Source organism: Seriola dumerili, unplaced genomic scaffold (assembly GCF_002260705.1).
Source record: "Seriola dumerili isolate Sdu_G_001 unplaced genomic scaffold, Sdu_1.0 BDQW01000138.1, whole genome shotgun sequence".
Lineage (NCBI taxonomy): Eukaryota > Metazoa > Chordata > Actinopteri > Carangiformes > Carangidae > Seriola > Seriola dumerili.
Window position 1 is genome coordinate 14,413,756 of NW_019174393.1, and position 25,366 is coordinate 14,439,121.

Sequence of the window (25,366 nt, forward strand, 5' to 3'; positions counted from 1 at the left end):
CTAATTTAAAATGCTATGTTTTCAGTTCTAAGAGAAAACACCAACACACACACACACACACACACACACACACACACACACACACACACACACACACACACACACACACACACACACACAGGTAAATCTCAGAGGTATTGTGATACTCAACAGTTCACAGGTTTAACATCATTCTGTCTCAGCAGATTCTCTCTGATAGTCTCAGTGGCTGCTTGTTCCAGCTGCTGAAAACTGATGGAACTAACTCATATAACACACTGAAATAAAAGTGTAATTAACTGTGTTTAGCTGAGCTGCTACAGTGCAGACAGTTCGGACCAGTTTCACACAGTTATCGTAGATTTACTGTTTACCTCGGTGGCAGTGAGTATCTCTGCAGAAGGACACCTCATGAAAATGTCACATGCAATTAAAAGAGAATGGAGCAGCTCAGGCTTTAAATAATTCAGACAATGGAGCGTGATCTGGAAATTGGCTCCAAATACTGCAGCACTGCACTTTCCCCTTCACATATCTGAGTTCCAATCATTACCATCTCTCATACCTGAGTTATTATTTATTTAAAAGGCACCTTCTTTATTTCCGAACACAGTGATTAGGATTAAAATAATGATGTTTATAATGTCTGATCCTGCTTAATTATCTCAACTACACTGCTCAAAGAGCTGCTAGCACTACAATCATTTTGGTTTCAGCGGAAAGCTTTATCATCCAATCAAGAACTTAAAGGGACCATGATGACATCATCAGGGTCATCTTGGCTTCATCCTAAAGGGTAGCCTGTAGGGTTTTCTAGTAAACAAAAAAGTTATGTTTATATTCAGTGTTTCTTACCACTACACTCTGTATCCTCATCCTGTGCATTACTTTCCTCATAGAACATCACTTAGCTAATAGCTAATTTTCAGTAGTTGTCTTCTTCTGCTGTTACAGGTGCACTGCTATGTTTCTTTGTGCATCACCACCAAATGTTGATTCAAACCAAACATTGCTCCATAGTGGTACTACTGGTCAAAAAAGTCCTACCAAGCAGCTTTAAGTCACCTAATCTGTAATAAAAACTCTGTTATGAAAAGGGGTGTTGGGATTTAAAGACTTGGGTGTTTACCTGCAGGGGGGAGCATGGCATTATGGGAATTGTAGGTTCCAGTGTTTTTCAAGCTTGACTTATATTGTTTTAAATCCTGATTAAAAGGAACAATTCTGAGGCATACACTAAATACTTTTTAAGCAGTACAGTAATTTAGTGTAATCAACCAACCTTGCCTTGTTAACTTAATGTGTATGTGATCTTAATTTCAAATTAATTCTACTTAATTCAGTTGCTTTAACTTGAGGTCTTCTCATTTAAAATGATGAGTTGAATGAATGAGCTGCTGACACTTCACTGACCTCACTGAATTAAGTTTTCAGAGAAACAAAATGAGAATATTAACAAACCTCCCAGCATGCACTGTTTGAGAGTTAAAACTCCAGAGACTCTTATTTGTTTTTTTTTGTATAAACTGCTTCTGTGGCTCTTGAGTTTTGTCAAGTCTGAGAAAATAAACCATGATGATGTCAGCGTGATGTCATCAGAGTAATCTTGGCCTGGGCTCGGACACTACACATTTATAATAGAAAGCCTATGTCACAAAGTGAAGCTGTTCAGTTTGGATATTGACTGAACCAGTCATAGTCTAACAAAAAAAATTGTTGCATTATGGGAAATGAAGTCTCTTGTGAGTCACCCAACTTTATGGAAGTGGAGAATTAAATAGCTGGATTAACCCTTTAATTTCTAACAATGAAAATGGTCAGATTTAAAGATGATGAAGACCAGAAACGATACTTTAAGAATAAGTGTGTGCACAGACAGGAAAACTGAACCCTCTGATAAAAAGGACCTTTTAATGAAATTGCTTTCCCTGGTAATTTTTTCATTATTAAGACAGATGAGAGGGAGCAGGCGATAGAGACCCAGGAGAGAGATTCTTATGGGATTCAATCCAAGGCCGGCAGAGTGGGTGTGTGGATGGGGGTTATAACTATTGCACCACTGCTGATTATTCCTTTTCTCCTGTCATCTCTCCAGCAGCTCACCATGTCCGTACAGGCACCTGCGAGGTGGTGGCGTTGCATCGCTGCTGCAACAAGAACAAAATCGAGGAGCGGTCACAAACTGTGAAGTGCTCCTGCTTTCCCGGGCAAGTGGCCGGCACCACCAGAGCCGCTCCGTCATGTGTAGATGGTACGCTGCAGCAGCTGAATATTTCATGGGTTATCTTTTTTATTTTTTTTTTGCTGAGACTCCTTTCCACAAATCTTGAGGATTAGTTTTGCTGAGATCATCAATATTTCAGCACTAACTACCCCCACTTAAGTATAATTTCTGAGAGTCACTGGCAAGGGACATCATATAATGAGAGCACAGTTTGTTGTCAGATCACAGCTGCAGGTATTTACACATTAACAAGTCCTTATGAGTAATAACGATTTTTATTACTGCATGAATTCAAATATATAAATTTGACTTTAAGGGCTGCATATTAATGATCTAGGTTCATGGTCGAGCAGGTGCATTCAGGACGTGCGTAAATCCACTTCTGTTATTTTTACAGCAGAAAAACGTGGTTCACATGGTTCAAGAGGGTTGTATTTAGTTTCTTAATTAATCATGGGTGTGTTTTGGGTGGAATATGCCATAAACCAATGAGAGTGCCATCTCTCCTTCCCTTTAAAAGCCAGTTCTGTGCCCTGTGTACCCGCCTATTTGGGTGCATATTACTCTCTTGATAACTTGCCCTTAACATAACTGCGCTGTTGACTTCAGACCAGGTTCTGACTGATTATCCGCTTTCCACAATGCATCAACAAAGCACCTGACCACACCTCATCTTGAGGCCAACATATCCCAACAACGTGGACAGGAAAATGACAAATGTGTCAGTCTGACACTAGCAGAGAAACTTGTGCTGTGCGCCGGGCGTCAGATTCATACGCTCTGGGTTTTAATTATTTTCTCAATAAATTGTTGAGACTATAAAATGGCAGACGGATTAAAGTGTTCACCGCTCACCTGGCTTAAAGGCTCTGCAGGTGCAATGAAAAGCATAAAAGAGAAGAGCTTGACACACAAGAGTCTGAACTGACTCACACTCCAGGAATTGGCCCCAGTGCAAAACATTTGTGTATCCTTGACACAAGATCATGCTCATGGATATTGTTGTTCCATTCCATGAGTGGACTACAAAGATGGAAGATAAGGGATACAATGTGCCAGACAAAGAAGTTAATATACTGTGCCCCTCACTTATATAGTTTCAACCTGTCAAAATGCTCATCTGAGTCATCTTCACTTATTATTGTGTGTCTTTAAGCTATACAAGTAGTAGTAAGTTATTTGATGGATGTTGCCTCTTAGTTAACATACAGTACACGCTGCTCTGTCTTCTTGGTGGTGGTTGCTGGGGGTGCAAACTGTGAGGAAGCCTGCAGACACTATTCAGGGCGGAAAAACACCCCACAACTCCTCTGCATTTTCAGATTGTAAAAAATCATGGAGCTGTTTTTAATTTACAAAATCATTAGTGTGTTATATTTACATTATAACAAATCAGGTAATGGAATCTGTGATGTCAAAAATAAAAAATCAGTTTTGGGGAAAAATATTAAATATTAATTAATAGCAGGTCTGTAGTAAATTATATAAAAACAAGCCTGTAGTAAAGGTTTGAGTATCCAGCAGTAGTAGCAGTCGTGGCTGGTAGGTGTAGGTGAGGTATCTCTCAGTATTAGCGGCTATATTGCCAGTACTTCCTGAATCTCCTGTCTGATTGAATGACATATTATTTGCCATCAGTGAATACTGTCTGCTGAATTCTGGCTCATGGACATTTTCTTTTATCACTTCTGAATGAGCGCGAAACTGTCCACTGTAAAGTCAATGACTCAGAGGGTCTCTTAGCATGCTAATGGGTCAGACCCCGACTCGGCTGAAGTGGCTGCTTCACTTTGGTCTGAAAAGCGAAGGTTTCTGGCTAAACTCTGGACCCAATCATGTTTGACCTATTCCTTGACATTTAAGTATTGACATTTTCTGCAAATTAGAGCTGTGAGCCACCGGCCTCAGTTTAAAGCTCCATGGGTGATCTTAGGAAAAAATGATCAGCACTTAACCTTTTAATTATTCTTTCTTCTACAACCAGGGATTTACCTTTAGCTCAACTCTGTGAGACAATCACCTCTTCATATGAAGATAAATGAACCTCCAGACATTTGAGAAAACATGAATCCATTTGAAATTCAGAAGATGCAGAAAATACCTGAAAATTTTACTGAAAGTGTCTCAATCACATGGAGACTTTTGATTTAAATGCACCTTCTAGTTGATGCTGAGAAAACACACTGTAACAAATCTAAAGAATACTTCTGACTTTTTATGCCCCTAGTTTTAGTGAAGGGATATTTACAGATTGTATCCTATAACTACATCATCATCATCAGTTACTCACAGAAACATCAGTCTGCCTCTGCATTCAACGTTAGATCAGCATTAATCCACTGGACTGGAGTCAAAGTGGTTCACAGGTGAAGTCCAGAGGATGGATTCATTTTAACCTGATAAATGAGATCAGCTGATGAAAGGCCAAAGCTGCAGTACAGCAGCATACAAATACTCGTTACTACGTTACTCTATTAGTTCTATTAGTAAACAACCTGCATTAAAAATGTAAATCAATGTATTATTATGAAAATGCACTGCAAGTATTAAAAGTTAAAGTCAGTGTAATACTATAATGAATTATATTATTTGATTATTATTCCTGATGCATTAATGTGAAAGTAGCATTTTACTGTTGTAGTTGGTGGAGGCCGAGCTAATTTGAATTATTTTATATATGGTTGCTTAGTTAAATGCCCGACAAGGTTTTTATTTAAAACTGATAATAGGTTTGTATTTACAATCCTAATTTGCAAAGTAACTAAATGAATGTGAAACAAATGTATTGGAGTAAAAATTACAATATATTTTGTACTTCCTATTGTGTAGTATAGTGTAGTGGAAGTTTAAAATGGCATGAAATAGAGAAAGTATTCAAGTACTTACATTTGTACTTAAATAAGCATTTGAGTAAATGTACTTAGTTGCATTGGTCTATTTGAGTCATGAAGTTCACATAAGAAAGAAAGTAACACAGAGCATCAAAATAAAAATGTAATGTTACTATGACCTTTCCTGAAAAAGTTTAATAAGATCAAATGTAGACAGTCAGTTACAAGAGACAGATTTTAAAGCTCCATATTTTACACTTTTCCTATGTTTTATTTGAAGTGTTGATCCATAAGAAGATATATTTGTGGTTTTAAGAACCAAAAACCATCTCAGTGTAGTTTTACATCTCCTCTCTCAGGCTTCTCTCTGGAGTTTTAGCAACAGCAGGTCGGTGAGCCAATCAGAAGAGAGGAGGTCTGAGCCTCTCTTGGGGCATAGCTGAGAGCAGTGACTGTTTTGTTGCGACATCACAAAGTTACAAAAGTCCTAACAGCTTTAAGGCTCAGTTTCTGAATACAGGCTGTGTGCATTTCTCTGTGGACTGAGCGATTTTATACTTTTACAGTATTAATACAGAACCTAGACCTGCTTTATAATCAAACAACACGTGGAAATCTCACTTTATACAATATGGGCCTTTAAGGATTGTCAAATTGATTCGGCAGAGGCTTTTAGTTCCTGGTTTTGGTCATAATCTAAAAACATACATGGGTCTTTTGGCCAATAAATCTTCATCAAATCAACTTTTTAAAAATCTACCATCAGTATAACAACTAATGCTCCCATTGACAATTAAACTGAAATTGATGTGTAAAATTTGTGAAGGGCTCCGTTAACTGCAAAATTACAAGTGAACTAGAACTCCATGACGTCACACTCTACATGCTTTGGCCACAATCCAAAGACACTCAGACTGTGATCTTCACTGCAGGCACATGGATGTAATTAAGGCATTTCTCCATTTGATTAAAAGATGAATGACTCGATTTTTAAAGTTTTTGTAAACATAAGACAATTAATACATCAGCTCGCACCACTCAATGTGTTCTAACAGGATTGAGTCGCGAGCCCTTTAAATGTGAAAAAAAAAAAATCACGTCTGATCGTTTATGAATAAGAGCTCAAGGTCAAAGCAAAGCCGTGTAGGAAATTTTTACTGCTACAATAAATAAAATAAAATAAATAAAATATGAATCTATTTTTTGCTCCCAGATGTTTTCAGCCTTCGTGTTTTTAAAGCATCATTAACTGCTCAGTGAAATGTATCCCCTGCACTTTATCTATGTTTGGTTATCAATACTCCCATTTCATTTCACTGGAAACCTCTGTGGCTTTTTAATAGCCGCTGCTGCACCACCACCACCATCTGCTCGCAGTTGACCTGATGCACTTGTTACACTGCACTGCTGCTACAACCACGGCTGTGAGATACAGAGTGATTCCCTCATGTCATAAAGAATCCATTCTGTGCAATTTACTCCAGTGAGGCTCCGGAGTTACGTGTGGATTATAATAACCAACTCTTCATTAGGAAGAACACTAATGCTGGTGGAGGGGGAGGTGGAACATAGATAATGACCTCTGTAATACATTTAAATAATGTGCTGTACGATGGAGTAGCAGAAGTTTAATGCTCTCTCACTGCGGCGGATCAAGACCTGAAGCTTTTTCCGCTTTTCCCGTCTTCAACATGCATTTGTGTGGAAAGGCTCAAAATAGAGTTAGTGAGCGTTGCCAGTCAAAAAGCAAATGTTACATCACTTACCTCAGACAGCTGTCAAAATGTGACACGGCTTGATGAGACACACCTGTGACGATTTGATTGGTGTTTGAGGAGACGCCTCATATCAGACTCATAACATCATGGAAATGTGGAAAATCTTGTCCTGAAACAAATACAAAGAAAACAAGGTCATCTAAATGATCTTTCTGCAGAGGTGTAGAGTTGAGCATGAAGCTGAAGGTGAATTGATTTGGTGTTAGCCTATTTTGCACAACAACATTCACGGAAAGGTAGGCTAACATAAGCTAACATAAATGTCAGATGATGTTAACAGTAACATCTTTTTAGGGAACATCTGTGAAGATATAAATAGTTGACATCCACAGGAAACAACACAAAAAATGAAAATAACGCTAACGTTACATCCACAGTCATTAATGATGCTACGTTTTGTTTTGGGGATGTTGGCCTGTCTGTGTTCATGGTTTGTCCTGAACTGTTTTGTTGCTTCTTTCTATCGCAGTTTGCTCCATAAATCAGAACGTGTTAGGTTAACTAACGTTACTAGCAAAGATGAAGGCTAACGTTACTGGAATATGTGATTCTGCTAATTAGCCCAATGGGTCAGGCACTATTTAACCAATCAGACACAGGGTGTGATTTCACAGATGCGTTCAGGTCTTTGAATTACACTTTGCATTTCAACAATAATTAGTTATCATTCGTTCGTCTGTCCCATTGTCGTTTAGGTTTTATTGTAATACATTTAATAATTAGATTTGATAAATGAACACTAGCATGACGGCTACAGACGATAAGATTTATTTATTTATTTTTTTGACCTCCATTCTTGTCCACTAGCCTCGATAGTGGAGCAGAAGTGGTGGTGTCAGATGCATCCGTGCCTTGACGGGGAGGAATGCAAAGTCCTTCCTGATCTGAAGGGCTGGAGCTGCGCTACAGGGAACAAGATCAAAACTACCAAGGTAAGTTTGACAGACAAACCTGTCACTGTATTGTATTCAAACCTGTTGAATCTGACCTCACACACTGGCGACTCTTCAAAGTCAAGAGGTTGTGGCTTCTGTTACAGTCACCTGCCCCGCCTCGACCCTAAAAACAGCTAATGTTTGCAGTCGGTTTCCGGACCCCCAGGGGCCTGTAATCAATGGGCTGCCATGTCTCCTTAGCACTTTCAGGCCACTTTGAGCAGCCAAACCGGCCAATTACTCACTCCAATTACTTGCTTTTAACGTTGTAACACGATGCCCATATCCTTCACCGTGTTATGACGACCCATGGACTTCAGTTCTGCCTCTCTCCATGTACTTAATTATTTAAACTGCCCGCACCACACCTGCTTGGAGCCAGGAGCCTGGAGCCTGGGGCTATTGATTCAGGGACTTGTCGGGACCTCAGAATGGGATATACATATTATATATATATATATATATATATATATATATGTATTTTTTTTTTCTTTCTTTAATGAGTCCAGGCCACTGAGACAAGCCTGGGTGTCTGGTGATGTTTGAAAATAATTTTTTGGTAATTATCAGGTCTTGATGAGACCTTTACGTATGAAAGCTGAACATATCTTTTCTTTTCTCGTCTCTTCAAACATGGATGACTGGAAAAGATTTCTGCAGACAGAGACCAGCTTTGGTAACGTCAGATGCTTCACAGCAGAGTCCAGGTAATCAACCTGTTCGTATTTGAAGTTTTAACTTGTCTTTATTCTTTGTCGACCAAACATCCAACTGAAAAATACAGAAATTCCCAACAGGGATCATTACTGTGTCTCAGTATTACTTCATTGTACAAATAGAACATTTGCATATAATTTACTGTGTGGTGTTCCCTCCCGTGTCAAATGGTATTATTAACCACGTTTCCCAGTGGTGTCAGTCCTCCAGAGACAGAAAGGAAGAGTGAGTCAAGGTGTACAATCCACAAAGACAACAAAAACCAGTTCAAAGCATCATCATCATCACCCAGCGGATTCATCTCGCACACCTTTGAACTCAGCGAGAGAAACAACTTTCTTAAGTTTCCGAATCTTTCTGCAAGCTGAAGCAGCGGGGGGTCACCCTTTCTTCGGGGGGGGGGGACACACACCACAAAAACCCAGAACCTTCAACAACACTGACCTGTATCACTCTGAACCAGAAACATTTTCATATGCACTGGAAACATCTCGCGAATTCACCGTGTAAACAGTGCAGTGATTGGCTGCTGAAAAACCCAGGACACAGCGGGGAAGACAGGTCTTCAAACAGAGCCGCGGTGTTTATACGCTTTCAACCCCCAAACGGCAGCGAGGGGTAACAGCTGAAATCGTGTCTTTTGGACTCGTTAACACAGGAATCCTAGAAAGTGACGAATCCCATAAACAGTGTTTATACTACACAGGGATAAGCGTGAATAAAGATCTAATGTTAGCAAGCACAGCTCTCTGTGTACAGAGCACTCCTGTTCACAACACTGTTTGTACTGCTTTTAACGATGTTTTACCAGACTCACAATTCAGTCTGAGCAGATGAGGAAATCTATAGCGTTTTGCTTTCTTAAAGTTGCATTAAGGAGGATTTTAAAACTTGATGCACCTTCCAAATTATACTGATGGAAAATTGTAGTAAAACGAGACAAACTGTACTTCGTTGTTGCTTTCAGGTCATTAATTTCTGTCTGGTGTTACTGTGATGTAATAGACAATCAGACAATAACAAAAAGAAGAAAAGAAAAAAGAAACATATTAGTCCACACTGCTCTTAACTAATTAAAATGATCACAAAAAGACCCCAAAGCTTTGATATGAGACCTTTAGTAAAAGAGAGAGGCAGTAAAAGAGAAAAATCTTTGAATATTCAGTGACAGCAGACTCTTCTCAGAGTGGGTGGGTGTGTTAGCAGCAGATGCAACCTTACATCTGCTGCTAACACACTTGCAGGATGTCATAATAACAAGGCGTGTCTCACAAATGAATCCTGAATATTTTCTCCACCTACCGTCACGACCTTCTCTCCTTCCTGCTAATCTGCTAAATTTCTATGCTACCGTTAAAATGAATGTGTAGCGACGTCTCTCCTACTGATTTACCTCCAGAACAGTCACAATACGTGTTGATTACCTCTGACAGTAAAGCTTCATCAGGGTAAAAGGTGACTCTGCAGTGTCCCTGCTTCCTGTTTTCGCTGATTTTACGGACAGATTCTCACATACAAAAAATAAAAAAAATAAAAAAAATCTTGCCTAGTGCAGCTTTAAAATGCTGTGAAAATCTCAAATCTAGTAGTTAACAAAAAAACAAAGCATATTGCTGAGAAGGACACTGCAGTGTGCCAATTACACAGCTGAATTACACAAACACGAGCCCATGCACCTGCTGTGTTAAATCTTTCAGCCAACCTTACTTCAGGCACTAAAAGGAAATGAATCCTTTGCCAGTTAAATTAGCACTTGTCAGCCACCAATTAAACGAACGCAACACCCACTGAAGACTTGGTTTTCCTGTCTGTATTTTTAGCATTGTTTCAGACAGCCATTCAAATGACTGTTAATGATCCCCACAGCACCCCACCCCTGAAGTGAGACGCAGAGTATATCCATCTCTGAAGACGTTTTTCTCCTCTGACAGAAAGACGCTCCACTCTTTGTCTGTTCGGCGTGGAATTATTCTCAAATTAGTCCCACATAAATCACAGTGGCAGCTCAGAATTTAAATGGCTCTGTAAAGGGGGGGAATTTATTGCAGGCTGTTCAGCGACCAGCAAAGTGCTGCACCAACCTGGATTTATGGGAACTCTTTAGCCTGTGTTTATATGATTATGCAGGTTTTCTTGTGAAGTGATGGCCTGATGGTTTCCGGATTGTTTTTGCTTTTCTGCATAATTGAGGATGATTTATAAGAAGCTGTGCAGTGCCACGCTGCCGCTCTGCCCTGTTCGGTGTCAGGCGATCCATTCATGAATTAATCTAACCACGCTGTCAGAGCTGTCTGTTTCCTATCAAGAGTTCAGCATCGATAATGGAGCCTTACAAGTTCGGCGCAGCTTCCCTCAGTCCGTCAAACGTACGTGGCAGCTGACAGACGTCTGGAATCGATAGCGGACGTCGTTATGAAGGTTGTTATGTTATGTTCCTCAAGAGTCTTTCCCAGAATGTACTTTTTGGAAGAGCAGAGGAGCTGCCAGTCAGACACCAGGCTTCATGACAGGCAATTTAATCTCAAGGAGAATGGAGGTCTTCAGAGTATCTGGCAGCATCGGACCAGGGGAGGAGTGTGGAGCACAGTCCCCATCCGCAGAATCATTTATCCTGAACACTGTAGAACAACCGAACTGATAGATCAATATGCTGGTGGTTCAAGGCCAGTCTACTGCACGTCCGTTGGTTCTGGGATGACACTGAATCTGAATGAATCCCTCAGGTGTTTCTGACCTTTACACTTGATGTTGCCTTTCACCTGCTCAGACGTTTGACCTGTGTAGATGTGAAGCTGCTGCTTGTTGAGGAGCTGATGACGTTGCTGTCAAATACAAATAAAATCTTAATATTATTTTACAAAATTTACAAAGTTATTTCCTGTTTTTTTTTTTTCCTTCTTTTTGCACAGTACAGCACGTTATAACTCTGGTTTCAAAGACACATTACAAATAAAGTTTACTTACTTTTGAGTCGTTAAGATTACGTAGAATTCATTAAATGGCTGAATTAAAATGAGCTTTTCCCGCTAACATCATCAACCAATGGACAGATTTTTATGAAAACTACAGTGAGTATTCATAGTTCCCAGACACAGAACCTTAAAGCTGCTATAATCAATATTTTTATAGATAAAATACTATTTGTATTGTACAGAGAATCAATCACTTATGCAGTTTCCCTTCACTGTTGGTCCCTATCTGTCAATAAGCACCTGTTTGCTACAGTGTTCACCATGTGACGTCTGTGTTGATGACTTGTTTCCACCGTCCAAAAAGATGAAAAAGTGAAAAAAAAAAAAAAAGGTCTCAATGCTGATTAATAGATCTGATTTTATAATTGTTTCCATCAGTGTGGGCGGAGACTCGTGTCTTTGTGCTCGGATCATCTATTGCCAATGCTGAGTTTTATTAATGCAGGTCACGCTCTCTTCTCTTTCTGCTCATCCACGGTTTCTGTCTATTGTTTTAATGGCGTTTTATCACTCACATATTATGCAGAATATATCTGAACACATGGCGATGTGGTGTATTTTATTAAAACACACGCTGCCGTAGCTTTGATTTCATTTTATTTTAATCAGATTTTCTTCTTCACAGGTGAATCTACAGTTCTGGTCTTTGTTAGATCATCAGAGGAGAAGAGAGTAATAATGCAGAGGACCTTTCTGTAAATAGAGACTTCCTTTCTTCTGGACCGCAGTTTATCTTTGGAAAACTCTGAATGCTTCTTCCTGAACTCTATGGACATCTGAAGAGAAGTAGATCCTATGAAATGGTACTGATCAGTCGACGCTTCTTCTTCGAAGGACTCCATGTGATTGGCCCTACCGGACGACAGGATTTACCCTCTGACACTATACTGCTCGTAGTGGAATACAATGGTGAACTTTGCCTATGTGTTAATTTGTAGAGTCTTATGTTCTTTACAGGGGATTTTGCATCACAAGATGACCAGGGTGAACAGCAGGTCGGTATGTTGTAAGCATCACAACTATTCATACAAACTGTGACTTTGTTTTAAATCGGTCAATTGTGACAAAGTGTAGTTTCAAATACAGATGAAAACATGCGGCGAGGCGGCGGATATTCAGGGTGATTTTCAAAGAAATACACAACCACATTCATCGCTACGTCATTCATATTAAAAGGACTGCTGAAGTTCTGCAGAGCTGTGTCAGGTGTAAACTAATCAAACCAGCTGTTGACAGACACACAGCTGGATCCAGTCCTGGTTTATTTGAAAATCACTCTGATTCTGTTTGTGTATCACAGCTCTGAGTTCAGACTCTGGACAACAACATTGTAAATGAAAACTGGGTGCCAACAACAACAACAACAACAACAACAACATTCCCTCAACTGTTTTCAACTAGTTCCTCCAGTATGATTTAAATCTGGTCACCTTTCAGTAGGTATCGCTAACACTTCCTCTGTCTGTGTAAGTGATGACATCAGTAATAAACTATGATTGTGTAACTAAAGCCTTGTGTCAGATATCACTGCACATCACGTCCACGCACCAGAAGTGCGCAGTAATGCACCAAACATCAGAAGAAGAAGAACTGTGTTTTACGGCGGTATCCGAGTTTAGCTTGACTGCTCCTCTTTTTTCACTTTCTGCATCATGACAAATGTGCTAATAGTCGATTACATTTCCACATGGATCACTTCAGAGCTGTCCTGCTTTATGACACATTGTTTAAGTGGTAAAACATTTACTGACATTGGTTATTCTTGGCTTTTAACAGTCGTCTCCGTCTGTGTCTCAGTAGTAGTTTAAAGTAATGTGGCAGTGACTGGGGGCTGCGGAGGGATGGAGGGATGGATGGATGGATGGATGGAGGAGGTTCTACTGAAAAGAATAGTCCAGACGAGAAATGAACATGAACTAGTTTAAGTGTGAACTTTCATAACACTGTACATTGCCCTAAATATTCGGAAGCCCTGAATGGCAAGTTAGATTTTTTTCTTTTTTCTTTTTTGTTATCTTTCATCTGTGAAAACAAGCGCTAAGAGGCAGGGAATAAAGAAAATAATTAAGACCCCCCAACCCCAATCCCCTCAAAAAAAAAAAAAAGAAAGAAGGAAAGAAAAAAAAAAAATCCACTTCATTCTAAACACAAGGTAGATATAATGTGTGTTAACAAGTTATGTAACATTACTTCCTTCTTCCTTCATTTGGCTAGAAATGTATTTTAATTTGCGAAGGTTTTCTGCCAGGGAGATTTCAGGAAGTCAGAAATAAGCTTTGATGGAAGAACCGATCACATGTAGGACTTTTAGCTCAGAGGCTGGGGTACGAGTCTGATGTTTAGCTCTCGTTTTTTTTTTTTTTTTTCCATCTGTGAAAACAACCCTCAAGAGGCAATGAAACAAATTATTTATATTTTTTTTGCTTTTCAGGGCTTCCATATGGATATACTATCAGCGGCAGGATTAACAGGCAGCTGATGTATGTTGGAAGCTGCTTATAGTTTTGGAAACAATAAGGTTAGGGGCTAATTGAGTGAAACTTCTTCCCCTCCTCCACATATTAGAAAACGCTCATTTATGTTTTTAAGCCCAATAAACTCATAGAGTTAAGATAAACAGACAGATAAAAATAAAATGACACAGCCCTGACAACCTCACACAGGGTTTGGAGATTTGTTAGTATTTAGAAAAACACACAGGAACAGTGAACATTTAATCCCAGTGTCTCATCAAAAGATTTCAATAATTAATGAAGGTATCTGCACTGTGCTCTGAGCCGACCTTTAATTCTGAGTCCGGTCTATATTAACTCATATTAACATAGTATATTAATGGGTTAAGTCAGGTCCAGCTTTCAATTAGAGATAACTGCAGGTAACAGATCGGTTCAGGTTCAGGTTTGGAGACTGGACCTGGCCAAGATAAAAAAAAAAACTACCTCACATACGTGAACTGAAGATATTCTTATTAACATGTTTTATTTCTTTGTGGCAGATAGGATGGATTGTTTTGTCGTTACTGATTATATGGATAAACACGAAAATATTCTTATTCTGAGTTTGAACTTTCAGTACAAAATGTCCTGACAGAAGTGACGGCGGTCAGGACTCGTACAGTTGCATTAGATGATCTTACTGTTTGAATGTGTCTTGATTATTACTCACATTATTTACTGTTAGATTCTGACTGATCCTGTCCACATGTCAGATTGCAATATTTAACACTGCTGGACTGTCCATGTGTAAAATTACACACAACAGGGACTGGCGGATGAAGCTGGATGTTGTGTGACGCAGCTACAGGTGTTCAATCAACCGCGTGCAGGAGAGCCGCCTTTCTACAGGTGGTTGTGGGCAGTTCTCTCATCACATAGACCTGCAGCAGGATTTAGACCTGTGGAGGATTTTGTCGGTGACGTTTTTCTCAGTCTCAAACATTTTGATGCAGGGTTTCATTCAGCGTCAGAAAAGATCGAAAAACCACTGAAAAGGTGTTTTATGATTTTGGAGTGGTGTGTGTGTAGTAGTATGTATAGAAGCGTGTGATCCGCCGCTGACCGTGCACGTCCTGGACTATGACTGCTGTGCATGTAAATCGATGATTTCATGCTTTTAATGCTGAAAGAATAAAGAAATCTATACACAGACACACCTCCTGCATCTTAATATAATCCAGAAACTCTGCAATAAATCTGACTGTAAAGCTTCTTGCAGTATATTTAGGTGTTGTTGGTTCTGTGTCAGAGAGGTGTTGACTCAGCTGGTGACTGTGTTTACAGGACTGATTCCGACAGAAAGGTTCTGACGGTGGATAAAATGTCACTGTTAACCCATTAAGACCTAAGGCGCCCTCTAAAATAAAACGTTGACTTGATGTTCACTAAAACCTTTATTATTCAGACTTGGAAGCAGATAGAAACATGAAATAGAAACCATCTGAGAGCTTAAACCTCTGACTTTCATTGTAAATCATTGCCTTTGCCCTTGAAACTGGATATGGCTAAAAAAAAACAAGCACATTTGCCTGAGAAAGGCTGAGAAATAAAAGGTATTGGTGACAGATACTGGCTGGCCAATCCTCCCCCTCCTCCATTTCCTCTTCCTCTTCCAACATGTCTCACGCTGGGCCTTGGCTAACTGGTTAGCAGCTTAGCAGGATGAAATCAGTGTCTGAATCTTCTAAGTCGTTGTTTTCGTCCAGCTATAATCTGCTTCAAGAGCGCTCCCCTCGCTCAGGTCATCAGCCATTGACTGAACCACAACCTTAAAAACTTTTTTGTGCCATAAAAAGAAAAGAAAAAAAAGAAAAACATTTCCCATGATGGATTTTGCCTTCCTGACCTGAATTTCAGCGAATCCCAATGCATCGGTCACATCTTAAAAACGACAAAATCATATACTACATGTGTACATCTCATCCAGTCTCAAAAGGTTAATATTAAAACCACCAACTGTGACATCACCACATATCTGAAATAGTTCAGTCAAAGCCTTGATGAAATATTACAAGGCACCTGCAGTGGATCAGATGTCATGTCTGACGACGTGTCGTGTCTCACAGCATCTGTGAACGATTCTATCACATGTATAAAAGCGAGACTGCAAAATTTACCATCAACCTTTCAGGGCCAGACCAAATGTTTCAAGTCACCTGACGACTTGATGCGCGCTCAGTCAACAATTCTAACTCCCCACTAACATCATGGTCCTTGACGAGCTCGTCACCTCAGAGGGGAGGCTGAGCTTTATCAAATCAACAGCCAAACATCTCAACGAAGCCCGTCCTGAATCCTGTTATCACAGCGGCTGAAATCACAGTGTGGAGTAAAGTGAAGCGTTCTGATGTAAATCAGCAGGTGAAACGGTCACTTTATTTTGAAACGCAGAGACAGATCAATACCTGCTTTGTAGTTTCCTGTTAAATTGTTTCAGATGGTCTTTTTTTTTTTCCCGTCAACAGGAGCAGTACCTCCTGTTATAATCATGTTGGCCCAGTCTGAGTCTGTTTTCTGTGAAAAATGAAACAAGCCTGTGGATGATAACTTCATTTTTTCTTTGTCCTCGGGGAGGGGAAATGATTCAACATAGTCACTGCAGTTTGGCAACAATTTTTTAGCCAGATCGGAGGAAACAGCAGGTTGTTTCACCTGCAGCAAACCAGACTTTAAGCTGCTCAAATCTAAATTTGATATCAAATCATCTGGGCTACAGGAATACATGTCTTATTTTCTACCTCTCTACCTGGCATTGATGATGCTGTAACCTTGGCTTCTGTACAGTTATTATTTCACAACCACTTGTATTTCTGATGTGTAACATCGAAGATGCTCTTGGTTTGAGTTGTTCTGGGACAGTTGTGAGCACATAACAAGGGTGGGCGTAAAATGTCAAACAGCAGAGTTGAGAGTCTTGTGTGTTGCAGTGATCAGGGTTACCGCTTTTTTCTCATTTTCCAGGACATTTTCAGTGACGGTCTCACTCATATGACGGACAGGAATCACAGCATACACCAGTATGTTCCCATCTGTGGAAGTCTGATTTAAAATAATACAGCCCAAACTCTGCTATAGTTATCTATGAAATCATCTCTTACGTGCTTAATTAATTATGAAATTATGACAAACTGATCGCAACAAATTTAATACAACTAAAACTACAATGTTAAAATGTACCATTATTATCATCATTATTCATTTATAACCTGACACTTCTTTCTTATGAGTTATATTAACCATTAACCACACCCCGAACACTGATAACTAAACAGCAGCCTATAATTTTCCTTACTGACAAATCTAGACTAAATGTGCGATTCAAAGTTGAACTTGCTCAGATTATTTTCTGCCGCTGGGTTAAAGTTAAACATTTCATGTCATATTATGGTCTGTTTTACCTTAACAATGCAACATGGGGTTTGAAGTGACGCTAACAAAGATGCTAGAAAAGTAAAAAGTGCTGTTAGCGAGTATTTAGCCGGTGTTTGACAAACATACAGTTGGGCCTCTATTCATTGTACTGACCTTGGCTTCACATTTAATATTATCCAACTGTCAGCAATGAACCAACACACATTTGAAACCTTTGCTCCACCAGAGTTGAATCACAAACATTAAATCTTTGGCTACAGGCAAAACAAGCTAGCTAGCTAAACAACCCATAACCCATTATTCAACCGTTTAAAACAAGTTGGGAAGAATATGATAATTTATAAATTACGACAGTGAGCTTGTGTATGCTTAAAGGATAATGTACGTTACATTCTTGAGGGTTTAAATCATCAAACCTGCAGCATGTGATGTGACTTCGGGATGCGTTCACAGCATTGCCAAACAAAACCGATAGCCTCTTCAAAATGACTGTCGTCCATAAACTAGCCTACCATTTGATCGTCAACATGATCCTGAACATAACTTTGCCGCAATATAAGAGAATGTTGAAATGAATTTCCAGCACAACACAATATTTTCCAGCACATTTTCCTTTTTCTCCAATTTTCCACAACTGGAAAACTGGTCAACTGTTTTCTAGGTTTTCCAGGATGCGTGGGAAACCTGAGTGATGGATGATTAGAGAAGATTATTTACTCCCTGCAGCTTTAAGCGACAGAGAAACACTGACACTCGGGTGCCCTGACAGCCTGCTGCTGATTCTAAGTCCTGTCCTGTTTGAAACCCTCCCATCCATCTCAACTTCAAATTTCCCATTATTAGACATAATTCTGTGGTCTAGATGAGCTGCTCTTAAATGATTTTAGCTGAGGACCCCAGTGAAAAATTAGCTCTCATTGCTCTGGGAAACAGGCTTATTAAAATATTTCATATCCTTGCCATAAAGGGACTCAACAGCAACAAACCTGTAAGTCAATTTGGATCTCAACCCACAGTTTAAGAAGTGGTGAATCCTGATTACTGTGGAGGATTTTTCGTGCTTTTTTGTTGCAGTGCTGACGCCTCTCATTTTTTAAAAATGTTTCTCTTTGGGGAAATAACAGGAATAAAAAAAATGTTTCCAGAACAGAAGTGATGTAATCGAGAGGTTCTTCAGCTGCAGACAGACACAGAGCTGGGAGAAATGGGATACTGCTCTTGTTTTTTGAGTTTTTGTTAAAGGGACCTTGGTTTTCAGACACTGTGCACTTGCTGTAGACACTGTTGCCAGTCAAACATAGTTATAGTGAATGACTGTGTTTCCCAGCCGGCTGTTCTTTTCCAAACACGGAGTCTGTGACATGTGTTTCACTGAGAGCTGAAGACAAGTGCTGCCTGAAGCGCCTCTCTCATGTTCGATGAGGAGCGAGCGCTTCAAACATGGAGCTTCCCTCTTCTCTACATCCTTTGGCAAAATGACAAACATTCGCTGTGAATCAAAAAAGTTTGTAACACCGCTGGCCCTGGTGTGTCGAAACACATTTCCAGGGTCACTGCCAGACTCCAGGTTGGTATCTGAGTCACTTCAGAGGAGTTGGGGGAGCGTCCGGGGGGCGGGGGAGCTGAAAACAGAAAATCTCGCTTTCAAAGCTTTGATTTCTTTCAAGAGATTTAAATGAAGTAACGGCAGGCAAGTGTCTCTCTGTCTCTCTCTCTCTTTTTTTTTTCTTTTTTTTTTGCTGCAGTCATTACAAGAGCACATCAAAGGAATCTCATCCTCACACCATATGCTGTATAGTTTCATAATCTAATGAGGGTTTTGTAATTACACAGTCCACCAGGGGAACAGAGCTCATCGATTCCTTGGGAAAAGAAATTTCATTACACAGACCCACAGTAAACCATCGATTCTATCAACAGCTTTGTACTTTAATTTCATTTAATCGTGTTACATAACAAAAGGACTCGTCAGAATCACATGTTACAGAGAGAATTACTGATGTGAATGTAAATCACGCTGATATGGAGCCTTCCAAAACTTTCCAGGCAGGAAGAGAGAAGTGAGAACGTGTATGTATGCACCTCACATGCGGCGATAGGAATTCCTCTGATGCATCCATCAAGACATCAAATGACAAATGAGACACTTGCTAGAGGAATTATTTACATATTTCTACTGGTATAGAAAAGGCTACAGCTGGTAAGATTCACTTCTCTCTGCCGTGTATTCACATCCTTTCAAGTAAAGCCTGGGAACAGTCTGATCTATCTATCTATCTATCTATGAGCCTGATACAGTAGTTGCCCCACAAACGTAGCAGCACTAATGTTTTTTTTAACCACATGGGTGTTAAAAGAACAAGCTGTAAACACAACAATGACATATCAATATCATTTCTTTTTAAGTTGACATGGCATTTAAAAGTACGAAGTCGTCTCTCTACACGTCCAGCAGACATGGAGCAACATTAGCTGCTGCTGGAAATGAGGCTGATGAGGCCTGAGACAGTGAACCAGTACAACACTAAAACCAACGAGCTGAAAGAAACTAAAATGCTCCACAGAGCTGAGGGGAACTGCAGAGGTGGGCAATAATTCTCTGAGTTCATCACTACAAGTTATTTGACCTATTGTTAACATAAAAATATTGATTAGTGCACCTTTAATCACTATTTAAGATTCCTACCTGCCAATCAAATCTGTCAGATTGTTTCTAATTGAAGCTCTTTGTCTTCACCCTATACTCATCACATCTTCTTGTTATGAAGCTACAGACCAGTCGTACAGGTAAAATTACCCACAACCCCACAGGTTCACAGACATAATATCATGAACGGCTTCGTTCCTGTTACACTTGCAAAAATGAATGTGATGGAAACATCTGCTTTCATTTTATACTATTAATATAAAAAAAATGGTTTGATTGAATTACAAATTTGGTAATTAATTCTTAAAATTACACATCATCCATTCTGTAAATGAGTGTGCGCACGCACACGCGCGCACACGCACACACACACACACACACACACACACACAGTGCACTCACTTTGTCACTTTGTTCATTTGAACTACTTCTGATGGGTGAGGTGGATTTATGTGAGTTTTACTGGTGGAGTTTTTCTTAGATCAGACTAGCAGTTGTTTGAGCTGTGATTTACTTATTTTAGTTACATTTTATTTCAGTCCGTTTCCATTTTTGATGTCAGGGTTCAGAAGAGGAAAAACACAAACTTAAAATCAATACTTGAAATGAATTTCTAATCCATGCTGTCTTTGTCTTCCTACAGCTATGGAGAGCTCGAATGGAAAATAAAAATGTTCAGAATAAGTATGAGGCATTATTCTATTTAATCAACAAGTGCTGTAGTTCTACTCAAGCTATGCAATTGGCTGAAGACGTGTTGGTCATACTGATGTTTGCCACGCACACTGTAGCAAAGAAATCTTTTCATGCAGATCACATGCTGTGGTAACTGCTACATAAACGCTCAAGCACCCAGAGGACATTCCTTCCTGTTATTATAGGTGCTACAGTGATACATCGCTGTTGTACCCATTAATGTCATTAAGACTGCCCTCAGGAGGGAAATCGCTATGTTTAGTTATTGGAAATTTGATGAGGAATAGATCCGCGAGCACGTACGCCGGACCTGAGCTGACGTTATCAACAGTATCCGGTGCTTCTCACGCCAATAAAACTGAGACGTCTCTAATTAGCACCAAGATGGATCAGCGTTCCCCTGAGCTCCGTGAAGCATCCCTCACAGCGCTGGGTCGGATTACATGTGGATAAGATAAAGGAAGCAGAAGAGATTCATCATTGATATAACACTTTCCTTGCTGTGTCTCTTTAAAGACAGTACAGCCACCCTTCCCTGCTCAACATCTCATCACAACAGCCTCAGATCTCTCAATGCCCAGGCAGGTCAGACCGTGAGGCATCTGACGTCTACTGGTCATGACAATATTTTACTAATTAACTGAATGGTTGAGTTGTGGGGATACGCCATCATCACGACTACAACAAAGAATACAGTGAAAACGCACTCATCTGGAGGTGACCCCAAAGTGATCACACCTAAAAACTAACAAAGCCTGCCGGGGGCGGCCGCTGCTCTCTTGTGAGTGCAGGGCTGTTTTCCACTTTCCCAGTCCACATCCATGGCAACGAAGAGAACCATGCTGTGAGAAACAGTCACTAATTATACTTGTGTTTGGACACACACAATTATTTTACGCCTCATCACTGAGAAAAACCAATGTGCACGGAGCAACTTCAGTTTCAAGCTTGGACACATGTCGTATTAATCATATCATAACCGTTCCCTTTCTCCGAAGCGACAACTCTGTTTAAACGAGATGAGGGTCGGCGGAGACCAGCAGCCTGTAGTGTCGACACTGTCCTTTAAAAAAATGAGCCCGTATGTCGTCTGTGCAGCAGGTTATTATGAACCGTAGTTACAGTTTGTTGTTAGGTGACAGATACTGGTCGTAGTAATTATGACAGGAGCAGAGGGAAAGTGCCGTGACGTGGTATAAAGAGCGACAAAGTCCGCGTTTGGAGGCCGTTTGGGTGGATGTATGAGCCAACAAAACACAGGAGAGCCGTGTTTGATTCCCATGTGAAAGTAGCAGTTTATATTGTCTTTTCTCCATGACCGTTCCACAAAGTTAACCACGTTGTTATTGTAACCACGGCAACAAAGAGGGTCTAATGTTGAGGAAGTACTTATTTAACCCAAGTCATGATCTTTTCCTAAACCTAACCAAGCCATGACCATTACTATAGTAACCATGGCAGCGAAGGTGGGTACGCTGCTGCCGGTACAGTCCACGTGTTTATTATTGTAACCATGACAACCAAGGTCCAGTATGCCTTCTGCTGTGGGGGCGCTATTTCAGGAGACACTCCGATGGGTCGTATCAGAGGGTTGAAAAAACAACCTATATGGTCGTTCAGGTCGGAGGACTGGTTGTGTCTGGTTGAAGTTGAGGTCACACAGATATATCCATATGTATGAACTGCTCAGTGTTGTAAAGCACATTAATGTTATAAACCCTAAGATTTTCACTGTTGCTGCCTTTAAATGTATTTACACTTATCAGCTATAAGAGTTTACGTTGTTAGATCCACAATTTCTTTGCTTGACTTAAAAGTTACACAGGGATTCACAGGATGACACACGTGTGTGTGTGCTGGATGAAATTCAGAAGACCAGAGTCGATGCATGTTCATATGCATTTTATTCTCAGGGTTTCCACCTGTGTATTCCAAGCCCACCAGGCATTTGCCAGGTGTCGTGACGTAAACAGCTGATCCTGGACGTTTTTAAAAAATGAAACATATCTGTGTTGATGCAAGTACAGAGCTGAGCACCAGTGACCACAAGTCAACCAGAATGGAAATCTGAAAGATTATATAACTTTAAGAGATTTTCAGCCTCTTCATATCTGACCTTTGACCTCTAGAGGTCAGAGATCAGTTATGACCTGACCCACAAAATTTAAGCAGACTGAATATATTCTTTCAGATTTAACTGTGCTCAGACAGAGGAAGTATAACTCCATTCAGTCCTGCATGTTGATGGTCACCAAACTTTGTCGCTTTACCCTCGACCTTTAGGTACCTGTACCTGTCGCATTGCTATTCAATACATAATGCACACATTCAGTTCTTACAGCTGAACTCAACAGTGACTACAGATTCGGTCAATGAATCATTTAAAGCACAATAAACTGGCATGAAAGCAAAATCGATGAAGATGCAGCAGCATTAATGTTCATTTTATATCACAATGCTTCACATCAGCAGTTAGTTAGTTTTGTGGGAAATTATTTGTCACAGCTTTTCTTTCAGAGGAGTGAGCAGCTTTGCATTATGTTACAGCCACAGTTAAAGAGGCTCAGATACAATGAACTCCAGCGCATCTGGAGCTGCATAATGTGTGCAGAAATGATTTTCCCTCAGCGTCGTCTCTTCATTGTCTGACCGCTGACACTAAAACCTGATTCTATTGTGAAGCTAAAAATTGGTTAAAAATCTGGTAAAAGCAGGAGCAGATTAGACGCTGCTGAGCATCACATCACTGTAACAAAGCTGGTGAATGGATGAGTGGAGTGAGCCATCAGTGTCATGTTACCTGTGCGCAGCATGGACGGGCAGACAGCCGCCACGTAAAGCACAGCCTCTCATAGGCATTTGTGTTCACCGTCACTGCTGCAGTTTTTGTATCTGAGCCTGGGATGAATTTGCCATCATAAAACCAACAGCAGCACGAGCGGACACACAATGACCAAATAAAATGAGTGAGAAAACACAGGCTTGTCATGAAAGCAAGCCATTTCAATGACTGTCAGATTTCTGGTGGCTCATCAGAACTGAATGAACGTGTCTTTTGTAGGTTTCGTCAACATCTTTGTTTCCTGACAGTGTCTTTATCCGACTGATCCAAACACGTCGTCTCGGTTTGCCTCTGGATTCATCAAGGCCCGGCTGACATCTTCTCTCCCAGTGTGAGCTGCTGTATCTGCCAGGATACAAAATCATAATAGAGCTTCTTACAGTGTTTTTGTTTTTTTTTTTTACTCGTTCAATTATGAAAAATAAAATGTGGAATCCTCTGTGTACAATCCATTTTCTTCCTTACAGTTTTCACGCTTTGAGGATTTTTCCAGTCGTGAGTTAATTCATTCAGTTAGAGACGGTGGGGTTACTGCGTCTCAGGACTAAATGACCCGTATTTAGCACAAAGAAAAACTTCACTCTGAGGTATGTGAAGAAGAAAAAGCAGCAGCACAAATCTGGACCCAGCATTGGTCCCCGTTTCATCTCAGGGCCGCTTTTAACGAGATAAACCCACTACTGACAGTGACCTGAGATGAAAGTAGGAGACACAAAGCCGACGAGAGTTCAGGGAAAGTTCTTCAACACCCCACCTACCCACCCGATCATCCCCGCCTAAACCTCTCTCAAACCCAGTCCTGCTGCTGCTGAGAGATGGGAGGGGAGTGGGCAGGGCAGCAGAGTGCGGCGGTGGACTTGAAAAGTTCCTTCGCCTCTATTACAACTTTGTGGTTGATCCCACAAGGAGGCCTCGCTAGAGATGCCGGGATTGACGGCTCTAATCTCGCCGAGTCTCTCCGTCTCGCTCGAACTTGGCCTCTTCTTTTGTTCTTTAAGCCCCGGATTCTCCTGTTTCTACAACTCTATTTGGACACAGCGCTGGTTTCTGCTGGGGGGGGGGCTGCTGCTGCAGGAGCCACAGAAATGTAACAGAGGTCGAGGCAGCGGAAGTTCATCGAGTACGTCAACCTGCTGACCCAAATGTGAACAAATACAATGAATGAAATATCTACCATTAAATCAAGTTATTCAATATTTCATTTATTCTAGCTAAGTGGTAATTTAGTGGCTCTCAGCTGAGCTGTTTTTCATTCCTGTCATCTAATCAGGGATGCAAACTGAATACAATGAACTACCTGCAGTGACAGAGTGGAGCAGCGGTGGTACCCTGGGATGTAGTGCATTAATAACATCTGTCTGGATGAAAGCTAATTTGTTTTGGCTAAAGTGGGAACATTTTGTTAACAGCAAATAGTTTTATTGAAAGGGTTGTGAACACATATTCAAGAGCTGATTCTAAGCACAAAACTGTGTAAAGTCTCAGTGTTTTTTCTTCTGGGAAATGTCAAGAGCACCAACAACACAAGAGGGTGGAGAAGGGAAAGGTTCTTGCAAACATACAGCACCACGGTATAAAGCACCAAGTGTCCCTGTCATGAACGCTCACATTAACACTAATTAGTTGATGCTGGTAACTATGGTAACTTTTCATTAATAAGGCGTAAACTCAGAGACAATCAACAGCTTCTTTCCTTTCTTATTTAAACTTTAGAGTAACCTCAATGAAACGAGCCGAAATCAAGTGACCACAAGGTTTTTCTACAGTGAGTAGGGAAGAATTCTTTTGAGAATCCTTTTAGGCTACAATCTGATAACCTGGCCAACCACAGTATTCATGGTAACCACAGTCTGCTTGGTGAGCCCCAATGAAACATAC

General features: G+C 40.4%; 1 protein-coding gene across 1 annotated transcript in view; it reads left to right on the forward strand.

Moving 5' to 3' along the window:
• fam19a2 (family with sequence similarity 19 member A2, C-C motif chemokine like) overlaps nt 1-12,338 on the forward strand; it is a 61,551-nt gene extending 49,213 nt beyond the window's left edge. The window contains exons 3-6 of the mRNA XM_022749645.1: nt 2,075-2,230; nt 7,620-7,744; nt 8,398-8,454; nt 12,062-12,338. Coding sequence (XP_022605366.1) covers nt 2,075-2,230; nt 7,620-7,744; nt 8,398-8,427 — 311 coding nt within the window. The 3' untranslated portion in view covers nt 8,428-8,454; nt 12,062-12,338. The remainder of the gene's footprint in view (nt 1-2,074; nt 2,231-7,619; nt 7,745-8,397; nt 8,455-12,061) is intronic.
• The last annotated feature ends 13,028 nt before the right edge of the window (nt 12,339-25,366 follow it).